This window comes from Symphalangus syndactylus, chromosome 9 (assembly GCF_028878055.3).
Source record: "Symphalangus syndactylus isolate Jambi chromosome 9, NHGRI_mSymSyn1-v2.1_pri, whole genome shotgun sequence".
Taxonomy (NCBI): Eukaryota; Metazoa; Chordata; class Mammalia; order Primates; family Hylobatidae; genus Symphalangus; species Symphalangus syndactylus.
The window spans coordinates 20,716,061-20,728,780 of NC_072431.2; the positions used below are offsets into that span (position 1 = coordinate 20,716,061).

The following is a 12,720-nucleotide window of genomic DNA, read 5'->3' on the forward strand; positions in this document are numbered from 1 at the left end:
TGCTTTTTCAAAGTGCCCTTGTAGGCCTTCACCACCAAGCATTTATCAATTTAAATGTTGTAAATTGATAATGTGCCACTGTGCCTTGTACTGTTTCTGAATTATTTTCATACTTATATTTTCTCAATAGTCTCCAAATCCTCAGAGCTTCCACATTCAAAAGGGCATTTTTCTTTGTTACACCCAGAAGTGATGAACTTTTTATGATTAGTGTACAGGAGAAAAATGTAGACTTGCTAGTCGGGGTGGCAGGGGGGTGGTCACAAGCTGCAGAAAATTATATATTTTTCTTCTTTTTTAAAAATTAAGGTATGTCTACTTGAAATATTTTGAAAAGGGGGGGCCATAAAGCAGAATTTGCATTCATTTATTAAAACAACTCCAGTTATCCTAGCATTGAATACATTTAGAACACCAACTGCAAAAAAGCTAACACTTGGCGCCATCATTGTCATCCCTCTGCTGTGTTGAAATGATACCTTTTTTGTCTTTATATTCCAGCTCTCTAAGATGTGATGATGCCAAACAAGAAAAACAACTTGTAAAGAAAGCTAATGTCTTCTTTTTTTTTCAACCCCACTAAGGAAATATATATATCTTTTACAAGCAGGGAAGTAAGAGTATTAGCCACATACTAACCTCAACTTGATTTGCATTGAAAAACACAGAATGGAAGAGTCAGGCTTGCACTTTGGAAAAGCAAAAGAAAGACATGGCAGTTGCAAAGCATCTTTAACCTCCAGTGATTTATTGGCCCTCGGCCAAGTTATCAGGGGAATCTAATTCTTCTTTATTATTCAAATAAACCACATTTGGCACCATGGTTCCCTTTCAGAATAGCTTCACAAATAGACTGAGCTCTGTCATTTATTTGACCTTGTACTTGTGTGCTGTAGCTGTAATTTTATTTGCCATTCTATATAACAAATGCAGAGAAATCTAAAATATGGAGATGAACAACAGGATAAGGAAAGGAGTTTATGTGGCAAATATATCTGCATGGCTTAAAAAAAATACCAAATTTAAAACAACCACTTACCCCCTTTCACCTTCACCTCTATTAACTCTTATTATAATCTGCAGCCACTCTGCCCTTTTCAGCAAGCTGCCTTGAATCAAGCCAATTTGTAACCTTGTCTGCAGCTACCTTCTGGCTGGCTTACAATAGCCAGGAAATACCTTATATAAGGGTGAGGACTTGGTGAGAAAAAGGGAAGTGACTCATTACGTGCACGAGGGGAGTGGAGGCAGTGGGGGGTGATTAGAACACATTTCAAGAGAGGCTTTAGCTGGCACGTAGGGTATTTTCTAATGATATCACCCCATACAATGTGTAAATTTCCTGGCTTGCTCTAGTTCTCATTTTGTTGTAAACAGGACTCTGTATTAACTTGAAAGCACTTTGCTGGGATAGGTGTGCATCAGAATTATCCTATCTCACCTCACTTTCCAGAAAAAATGTTTTCAGAGGATGTAAGTCCAGTTGCATTCTCTGGTTAATTGAATCTCTCATGTCCTCTGCCTCTGGTAACGATAATGTGAATTTCTCAGGAGGGCTTAGAAGAAAATGCAGGATGTGAGTATGGGTGAAGGAAAGCCGATTTGAAACCATGTAAACCACCAAACTAGCCAATGCTATTGTGAGGCCTGGATGCAGGAACAGAACATCGCTCTCCAAATGGTCTTCCGCACAGCTATGGCTGGCAGGGAACGGGCTTCTGCCTGCTTATGAGATTTGTAATTTGGGTCTTTGTGTTTGCTGTGTAGATCACGACAGCCTTGCTGTGAATATGGACTCCAGTGGAAGCAAATCAATGTCATAATCTACAGGTTAGCTCTTCCAGAATCGTACATGAGATTTTCAGATTTCAGTCCCAGAAAAACTTTGCTTTCCTTAAGAAACAATGGTTTTTCATTTTTGATGGTTTACTGGATTTCCCTTTTTTGCTTTGGTTACCATGAAGCTCATGGTTAAATCTGAAACTTTAATAAAGACCATGTATAATAAATGGTCTTTTTATGAGCCTCTGTTTTGTGTTTTCCTACTATGTGGTAACAGTTTACCTACTTTTGCTTATCTGCTTTTCCTTATTCCCTAGTTCTATTTTGACATTATTTTTATCATATGTGTTTATGTAAGCTATTTCAAATCCTTTGTGGAAAGAGGAGAGTATAAGCCAACAAATAAATATTTCTCTAAGCTTTAAATCCTATATCAACTAGAAATATTTTTTATTTATCATGTAAAGTCTCTTTTGGATTCTTTGGCGATTAAGCCCCTTACATTTTGGAAGAGATTTCATAAACGCTGGTTATATATCATTGCTACATTTTCAGTGTTAGGGAACCCATTCTGTTTTCTTAATTCATTTTCACTTCTGCCTGTTCCATTATAGCTAGAAAGCAGAGCTGTCATGAACAGCTCTGAATGCCATCGCCAGGTATAAGAAGTTACTTAGTCTCTATGCAAGCCAAACTCAGCATCAGTATGTGGGAATCTTCCTTCAAGATAAGGCCTCTTGGTGAGTAACTGGGAATCATTTTTATACAGGAAAGCAAGTCAACAGTGCATACTTCTATAACCTAAAACCACTTCTTGGATGTTGTTAGGTTAAATATATACATCTCGCCTCTCTCTCTCTCTCTCTGTGTGTGTGTGTGTCTGTGTGTGTGTGTATGTATGTATGTATGTATGTATGTATGTGTACCCGGCAAAGTCAAGAGGACTGTTGAGGAGCTTCAGAAATCATCATCACTTACTCATTCCCATAATTACAACAAGATGAGAATACTTTAAAGAGAATACCCGGCATGCACACGCCCTGGACACCAGGAGCTGTCCCACCCAAGGGAGCGTCAAGGAGAAAATCTGCTCTGGCTGTCTCTATCCCCATGCTACACAACAGAGCTCAGTAGAAGTTTCCCTATCTTGTTTTCCTGTGAGCCAAAAAAGAATCCTAATTCTTTCCTGAGCATAAGTTGTTTTAAAGCCACCACATTTATGTACACACTGAAAGAAAATAAAACTGAGGAAGGGATAGCTTGAGAGCTGGCAATACAGACATAGCTATGCTCTGTAACAAACTGACGTGCTCACAGTCCTCCTTAACAATTTCACTGGACAAGTCTTTGGTGACAGAGCTACACATTGTCTTTATTTAACTATTTGGAAAGGAAAGGAGGGTCCATAACTTTACAGATTCCTTATCACTGTCTAGAATTTGATGGAATAACCACTTAGCCAAAGTTGTAGAATACAAGCAGAGCATTTGGTTTGCATTTGATTAAGAGTGTGTGTGTGTGTGTGCACGCGCGCTCATACAAGAACAAATGCTTAATTGACTTCGAGTATATTTACTTTGTATATCATCCCACAACCCCTAAAACTGAAAAAGGGCATTGATGAAACTTGGAAAGAGTTGCGTCTTGGGGACCTCAATTTCTCTATTCGGACTCAGAAACTTAACTGGGTTGAAAACTCTTTTCCAGAGTTTTAGCATAGATTTTTTTTTTTCCCTCACGCTTTGGGCATTTAAAAATATATCACGTTCTTATCGGATTATTTTCATATTAATGCAGGACTATACTTAAGCTTTAGTTTTGAACTCTAAATACATAAATTGGTATACACAAAAATCACTTTTACATACATAAATTGTTGTATGCAAAAATCACTTTCTACTGATTGACCTCTCATCAATTCAGTTGTATAGTGCTGCCAAATGAAGGCCCATGTCTCCTATCTCATAGCCTCTACCTGCATACTTGACAGTTTCTGCCAACACTGAACACATCCACCACAGGAGAAGAAGGCAATGGCACATTTTGGCCAGGGTCTGCCCCTGGATAAGTCAAGATGCTGACTACTGGTACGTGCTTTAAAACCCATTATATATAAAAGCAAGGACTGATTGCACAGAAATTGCCAGATACTGTACCATGTCTACATAGTGCTTTATTTCACAGAAACGTCAATTATTTGTCTCAGATTTTACTTGATGATACAGTAGAAAAGCAGCTAAATAAAATACTTTTAAGGAGAAACCAGCATAGGGTTAAAGCCAAATTTTTCTTGAACAGATGATATTTCAGATGGCCGCACTATTCCAGATGCATCAATTTCCTTGAAAATCCAATCCATATATGTGCATATGCTGTGCTGGCAGGAGGACTGACTGAAATGGCCAAAACCCAAGAGCTAATATTCTTTTGGCCAGAATAATGCAATTATTATTTTCCTAGCTATCAGTCTAAGCATACAGAGCCATCTGTTATGCAAAGCAAACATACACATCTCAATTACAGAAAATGCAGTTGCCTTGACAGAATTTGGATTACACCACTAACCAGGGCTGTAAAATGTGTTTTGAGCTAGTATATAATGGATGCTTTTCAGGAGTTTCCTAATTAGCATTTACCTGCTTAAACTAATTATTCATCCTTCTTCTTTACTGGCTTATTAAACTTTGCTGGATACCCTGCATGAAACATGAATATGTGCATTGCAGAACAACAAACAGTGGTGTTTCCAGTTCTATATGGTAATAACAACATCGCAACATGGTGGCTCACCAATTTCAAAATTGAAGATTCTCAATACTAGGTCCCGGACAGATTAAGACAAGGCTTAAAGTCTGTTAAAGGCTATTACAAAACCAGATCTTTCAACAAGATACAAGAATACTAATACTGAGTTAACAAAAGCGCGGTTTCTGTCATTTGGTTTGCTAAAGTCCACATAAAATAGAATTACTCCATACACTATAGCTGGGAGCTTGCATGTTCTTCAAAAAGCATTAACAGACCAGACCCTTGTTTGGATTCTCAACAGTAAATAATCAAATTTGGCAGTGTTTCTCCTCCTTCCCCAAGCCTCCTTACATGCCAAATATCTCTCTCTATTATTTTCCAATGTCTTTCTTGATTTAGCTATTACCCGGCAAACTCACTAACAGCCGAAAGGGTCCAGCCTTGCTGGATGTCTCCTTAGAGCTATGCCAACTTTCAGAAGCAATGAGTCTGGGGTGGGTCCTGCTTTAAAAGGAGAGAGACAAATCTTTATCTCTAGCTTCAAGGGGCAACTGAAAGAGCGGTAGATTATCCAACTTGGCAGATCATCACACACACACAAAATCCCTCCCACTGAGGCAGTGTTTTCCTCATGCCAAACCACCAGATGAAAGGGGTCAAACTCAGCCAATCACCTGTATGGGCACAAATACCCAGATGTTCAGCATTTTTATGGGGAAAACATCTGGATAATTAGCTGAATTGCAAACCTTGCTTCAGGATATTTTGGCATTCACTAGATGCAGCCCATGTCTTGGAATTCACTGGAACTTAAATTTTTGTGTTCCAGCGGAATATCGAGAAGTAACATCCAGGATTTTTGTCCCTGGCCCATCAGCCTCCATTTTCTTTTCTTTTACCCTCCGAAAAACACATGTGAGTAATTAAATGGCAAATAATGAAAAGCTATCTTATTTTATGAAATCATCTTTCAGCATTAGGAAGCATTTGCAAAGGCAGCAAAATATATCCTTGCTGGAACCCTCCCTGCAACACATTTTAATGGTCTCTTTCAGTATTTCTTGACTCCAAATGACTCCTGCCATTGTGTCAGCTCCCAGGATAATGCAGGGTACTCCATAAACATCCAGTAATAGGACACAAGGGAAGCACTATTAGTGTGTCCCTCTCCTACTGGGCACAGAGGTTTCAAAGTTCAAAACAACCAAGGGAAGAAACTTCATTTGTTCTCAATAAATTAATAATGATCCTTGGGGGGTGGGGAGTGGAACTAAAGTTTTTGAGCACAAGTTTATTCTGAATGTTCAACACTGACACACAGGTTTCTCACTGACTTTGAGAGAACAGTCAGGTAAAGCCATTAAATAATAAATTTGATAATTCATGCTAAACAGAATATTCCTTGAAGAAGGAAAAACATGAGGCTGAAGAAGGCTTCATAATCGCTGCCAAGAATCTAAAATTGTTTTACTTACTTGTGAGAGGCCTAGGTAGATGGAGACTGTTTCGGAAATGTATAAAAATTTTCCTTCTTGATTTAGTGCAAATACAAAGCCATCCAGGGACTGCAGGAAAAAGAATAAATATACAAATAGATTAATAAATATAAAGGATGTAGATTTAATTAGTAAGGCAACTGAGAAAAGGCAATACATTGATTTGTTTTTTGTTTTTTTTTTTTGAGACAGAGTCTTGCTCTGTCTCCCAGGCTGGAGTGCAGTGGCACGATCTCGGCTCACGGCAACCTTCACCTCCTGGATTCTCCTGCCTTAGCCTCCTGAGTAGCTGGGACTACAGGCATGTGCCACCATGCGCAGCTAATTTTTGTATTTTTAGTAGGGACAGGGTTTCAGCATGTTGGCCAGGCTGGTCTCGAACTCCTGACCTCAGGTGATCCACCCGCCTCAGCCTCCCAAATTGCTGGGATTATAGGCGTGAGCCACCACGCCTGGCCACGCTGAATTTAAGACCATTTTTTCTCCGTGTTTAATGAAAGTCCTAAGATCTTTTAGTATTGCATTATACATGAACAAATTAAATGTCTGAATTAAGACTGAAAGCTTTCTTTTACTTCAGGGACTTATGTCTCTGTCATTTTGATCAAGATACATTACATTCATGTACAAAATAAGGTCATGCTGATTTTATGAGCTGTTGCCTTTATTTTTTTTGGATTCAGTGGTTACTGAGATTAAATCAGCAAGATCCTCCATTAAATAGTTGAACGGGAATAAAGATCGTAATGAAATGAAGGAAAAAAAGGCTTCCTATATCAAGAGCAAGTAAAATCACTACTTGCACTACTATGAACATCAACAATTTGCTAATTAATAAGGAATTATGCCTTCTTTACTCCCAGTGCCCATTGTGTTAGAACAATAGGAAATGTCAGTACATTAAGGGATAATGTTTATGGGCTGCAGTCTTACAGACTGTAATCCTGTTTTGCAAAACTCTCTATTAAAGTTTTATAGTGACAGCTCTAGTTTCTATCACAACTCCTGAAATGGAACAAAAGAAGAAAGAATAAAGAAAGAAAAAGGATGCTACACATCATCTGTAACTCCTAAAACCTCAGTCCACTTTCCAAATGGAGGGTTGCATTTTCAGTTTGATGAATGGTGTAAATCATCAGGAACTCCAACTGCAATATAGCATTCAAACTGAGAATAAATTTGTATCACATTCTTGAAATCCAGTGCATCCTACAGCCTCTGTCATCCGCATGTCTTTTGTTTTGCCTTATATTTATTTTTAACAAGGTAGATTGCACAAGTGCTGCTTGCACAGGAAAAAAAGTTTTTAAATGTGAGTGGTGTTAAAAAAAAAAAAAAAAAGGCTGTGAATTTGCAAATACAGGAAACCCACGCTAGGAACAAGGTATGTGAAAACACTAAATTAATGACAAAATTTGTAAAATATAGAAAGGTGGAAGAAGTGTGTAAATTTAGTTAGAAACATGTGCCTTCTCAAATCCTAGCAATAATTTCAGTCTCCTAAAATACTGAATTTTGGGGGGAATATATATTATATATATTCTTATGTATGTATATATATGTATGCATATAGATACACACACACACATATATATATATATGTATGTATGTGTATATAAAATTTGGATTTTCTGCCAGATACAGTGGCTCATGCCTGTAATGCTAGCACTTTGGGAAGCCGAAGTGGGCAGATCACTTGAGACCAGGAGTTCAAGACCAGCATGGCCAACGTGGTGGAAAGCCCATCTCTACTAAAAATACAAAAATTAGCTGGGTGTGGTGGCACACCTGTAATCCCAGCTACTTGGGAGGATGAGGCACAAGAATCACTTGAGCCCGGGAGGAAGAGGTTGCAGTGAGCCAAGATCATGCCACTGTACTCCAGCCTGGGCAACAGAGCAAGACTCTGTCTCAAAAAAAAAAAAAAAAAAAAAAAAGTGGATTTTCCTGTTTCCTAACCTCTTTTCACTGCCCCACTGGTCAGAAACTGTGGATGACACCCAATCCCCTCCTCTGATTTCTTGGGTTCTGAAAACAATTCAAAAGTCACATTATATTGTTCCACTAAAGAGCAAATTACATGATAGATGAGCTTTTAGCTACAATAATACAATAATGCCAACTTACATTTATTAAGCATTCTGTGCTAAGCAGTTTGCACATATTGTCTCCTTTAAATTTCACAAGTACTATATGAAGTTATAGTATTATTATCCACATTTTTTTTTTTTTTTTTTTTTTGAGACGGAGTCTCGCTGTCTCCCAGGCTGGAGTGCAGTGGCGAGATCTCGGCTCACTGCAAGCTCCGCCTCCCAGGTTCACGCCATTCTCCTGCCTCAGCCTCCTGAGCAGCTGGGACCACAGGCGCCCGCCACCACGCCCGGCTAATTTTTTGTATTTTTAGTAGAGACGGGGTTTCACTGTGTTAGCCAGGATGGTCTCGATCTCCTGACCTTGTGATCCGCCTGCCTCGGCCTCCCAAAGTGCTGGGATTACAGGCGTGAGCCACTGCGCCCAGCTGTTATTATCTACATTTTATATAGAAGGAAATTGAGGATTAGTGAAATTAGGCAACAAGCGTATTCCTAGTTTGGAGTTTAGATTTGGACTTTGGCAGTGGGACTTAATAACTAACTATACCACTTTCCAATAAAAATAAAGATTCTCTAATTGACGTGTGTGAATTAATGAAAAGGCGAATATTCACAACATTTCTGTAATTAAAATATTTACCCTAAGAGGCAGCCTGTACATCTTAAACATCGTCCCTTGTTTTTGAACAATTTGTGTTCAAACGATAGAATCCTTTCATTGTGGGTAGAAGCCAGAGGGCAAGTAGGATGGCAAGAGATTACTTAAGTTACTTCCACAGGAGGTGACCTGGCCACCTTTGCTGCGAAATAGTTTCCTAGAACCAGCTTTTGGGAATAAAATGCTGTCTAAGGGAACTGGGCTCCTTACCTTTGACAAAACTGCCAAACCCTCTGCAGCCTTTTCTGACAGAGCCTTTCAAGTGCAGGACGTAGTATAGCGGAACCTCACTTTGAACCAGTGCAAGGGGAGAGATATTTCCTTCCTACAAGTTTGGGAAGGATCTAATTTCAACGTACCTTTACCTCAAACAAGATGTCTCCTGAGGATGACTCATGAAAATTAGGACCCTCCCCTTTGTGACTATTCCCTTGGCTCTTATAAAAGGGCTTATTAGGTTTTCCATTCGACCTGATAGCCATGGCTTGGTACACAAGCACAGAGAACTGTGTAAGTCATCTTCTCAAATTTTAATATGTCATTGTCAGTTAGAGCAACAACACAAAGAGAGATCACAGGAGAACTTCTAAGGACACAAGGGACAGTTGGGATCCTGGTTGGGTGCAGAAAGATGGACTGATGAAGCTGGTGTGGGGATAATCTCCTATAGTTCTAAACCTTCATTTTACAGAGGAGGAAACTGAGGCACAGAGCGGCTAAGTGGCTGGACAAGATCAGATGGCCAGTTAGTGGCAGAGCCAGGATTAAATCTTCTTCACTCCCATAAAATTATTAAAGCATTTATGGCATTGTATGCTTCTGGTTGGCTTACTCAGCTCTCAACTGGAGAATTTCTGAATCACTCAGTTTCTCAACAGTGAGGCAATGCCTTATTTATCTTTCTCTAGCTGGCACCTAACAACCACTCAATCAAGATTTCTGAAATCCAGTTCTACCTCCATGCTCAGTGCTCCCTTTTCCTTATATCACAAATACCATAATGACTAGTAAGATGGAAATTATTTTCTTGAGGAGTCCAGCTTATGGACTTAGATTACTTACAGATTCAGATTCCACAGATTTCTACTATGGTCTGGGATACCTCCTGATATTTAGAATAGAATGGATTCTTCTATGTCCTTCAAATTACCCAGTGCTATTTCCGAATAGATGTGTCATTCACTGTCTACGCATATCCTTTACTTCCTCACTAAAGGGGATTGTGATTTTTAACATGAGGTTCAGATTTCACGTACTTACTAAAATATTTGAGGAGGTTTGGGCACCATAGCAGGGTAAAAGAATATCTGGAGGCTAAACATCTGATGCTATTAAGCAGTGGCGATCTAAGAACTGGCCAGTTTTGTTTGGCAAAAACAGAGGCTTCAACACATGTTCCAATTTCCTGGTGAGATTAAAATGAGTCTATGTCTACATGACACAAAGACACCCAGTCAATTCAATTAAAAATAATGGCCAATTTGGTAGGGGGAAAAACAACTAGTTAAATCAGTTGTTAGTCATCACAGAAGTGAAACACACACACACACACACACACACAGACACACCAACAACAACTGGTTAATTCACCATATTTTTCACTTTTATGCTTATCATTTTGGTCAATTCTACCTATAGTCTGAGATCAATGCCCATATCTCAGATTTGATTACCTTTCAAATAACAAATGGGATATGAAGTCAGGTCTAAAGTGGATTGCCGAGGTCACTCTTCTCATAGCCACTACCTTCTGATTCAGGACTGTCTCTGCTATAGTTAGCTGTATGTTGCCACTTAGAAAAGTTTGAAAGGTTGCATCATTGTTGGTTTAATTTGGGTGTTATCAATTTAAAAAGGTGGGAGGAGGAAGAAAACATTCAGTCAGTTAGTCTTGGAAACCAAGTGTGATTAATCTGAAAGTTCTGTGGAATTTTTTTAAATTTTGAATCAAGAAAGCTATTATATACTGAGCTGTTCAATCACTGCAGGCTACTTTTTAATTTTTTTTAAACTGCCCACTGTTTTCAACAGGCGCCAATTAAGATTCTGGGGTCAAAGGGTTAATTACATCTTCTTACTCACTATGTAGAATTTTCTGATTATTAACTAAGGTTGGATTAAGATGAAAAAGAACCTACACAAATGTTAATGCTAGTCCCTCCTCAAGAAGATTTATTATAAAGCCACGCTGAAATCTATCTGCTTTCCTCAAAGCAGATGGAGAATGAAATCTTAGAAGAAACAGTAAAACAGACATTTTAAAGACATGCAAGTATCTGATTTATCAAGACAGTTTTCTTATTACTGAAAACAGTTCTTAGCCATCCAGACAGGGCTGATCGGAGATTTCCTTTGTCACATCCCAGTAAGTCTATGAGGTACACATGCAAGAAGTGAGGCTTGGATACAGAAGTCAGGAGTTACAGCATCTCTGAATAATAACGCCTGTAATTATAATTTATATCCCCTGACATTAGTGTAACATATAAAGTGTAAGGCATAGTTTCTTAACCCGAAAAGCTGAATGCTTCTAACGGTACTTGTCAAATGATGAGGTTATTTCCTTGCAGGGTATGGAACTAACCACAGGTTCATGACTGAAGGTATACTAATGTTTAATGCATTGTGCTAAATGGATTTATATTTGTCAAAGGAGTTTTGCCTCTGCTTTCCTTTTTGTGCATATTCCTCTGCAGCCAAATTTCAGAGTGACATCTTACCATGGTGCTCCTTTAGGGACAAGTTTTGAGTATATAAGCACTCTGAAATTAGTAGTTCTTTCTTTGACATTCCAGTACAGAAGGGGGAAATATCACCCCAAACTCTTTTCCTATGACTTAACTCCAGTTAGAGAGAAGAATTACCAGTAGGCTAGGTTATTTTAATGACAGATTATTTTAAACTAAGCCTCCACCATCTGTTCCACCCCCTAATTATGAATGCAAAAAGAACATATTTCACAATTACATCAGTAAAAAAGTAAGATATACATGATTTAAATGCATGCATGTGCTCCTTGTCCAATGTGCCATGCATCTGTGATACTCTTCCAATTCAGGCTCAGACTGCAGAGAAAATGCCCATACGTGATAGAGTACAATCTCTGACATACCCAACTTTCCCTTCAAACCCGGAGTTCTTCACTGTTGTGACATAACTCTGTTAGGACAACAGCGGAGCCTGAATTCGGGCACTGTGCATATCAGACATCAGAAGTGAGCATTTTATTGCTGCTAAGACAGCTTCGCTGTTAATAAGGAGAGGCTCTGTGAGAAAACTGCCTCCATTCCCTAAGCAGTGGGTTAGCCTTGCGAAGAAGTGGGTCTGCCCTTGAACCATATGAGAAGCCTGGCTGGAGAGTGAGGACAGGACTCCACTGCCTATCTTTCCACTTTGTTTTGGCAGCAGTTAAAAGAGTTGGAAAGAAACAAATATTTCTTAAATGTTTTGGCCTTTTGATACAATCACACTTTGATAGCGTTCATTAAAATGCCATATTGCCCTCCGAATGCACTCAGGAAGTGATGCTATGCTCTGCTCAGGCACACACATGTGGACTCCCAGCGACTTCAAGGAGAACCTGGATGGTGCCCAAAGTGCCCACATGTGTCTGTTTATGGGGAAGAAAAAGATTCACAAATTGTGTCTTTGCAATCTGACTTTTAACAATCCAGCACTGTGCAGAAACAAAAGCTTTATTTTCAGAAATAAGAATCTAAGTCAAGTATATTTTCTCAAAGTGGATAAAAGCACACGCATCAAAGGTTTAGGCTTTATTTAACCCTTAAGAATCTCTAAGAGCTTTCTGTTCCGTCCTTTGCCTTTCAGTGAGTCAACTGCACAAAGGATAGCACAGGTTCATACTGTCAGGTACCAAAAGCCACATGTTTCCCAATCACAACACCAAATTGGATTAGTTAAATTTGACTATTTTTCTACTAAA

At 38.9% G+C, this 12,720-nt stretch overlaps 1 protein-coding gene across 15 annotated transcripts in view; it reads right to left on the minus strand.

Moving 5' to 3' along the window:
* The window catches only part of NPAS3 (neuronal PAS domain protein 3), an 879,538-nt gene that overhangs the window by 244,591 nt on the left and 622,227 nt on the right, over positions 1-12,720 (minus strand). For all 15 annotated transcript variants that reach the window (XM_055291566.2, XM_055291567.2, XM_055291565.2 and 12 more), the window contains one exon: positions 6,006-6,095. In XM_055291566.2, the coding sequence (XP_055147541.1) occupies positions 6,006-6,095 (90 nt within the window). The remainder of the gene's footprint in view (positions 1-6,005; positions 6,096-12,720) is intronic.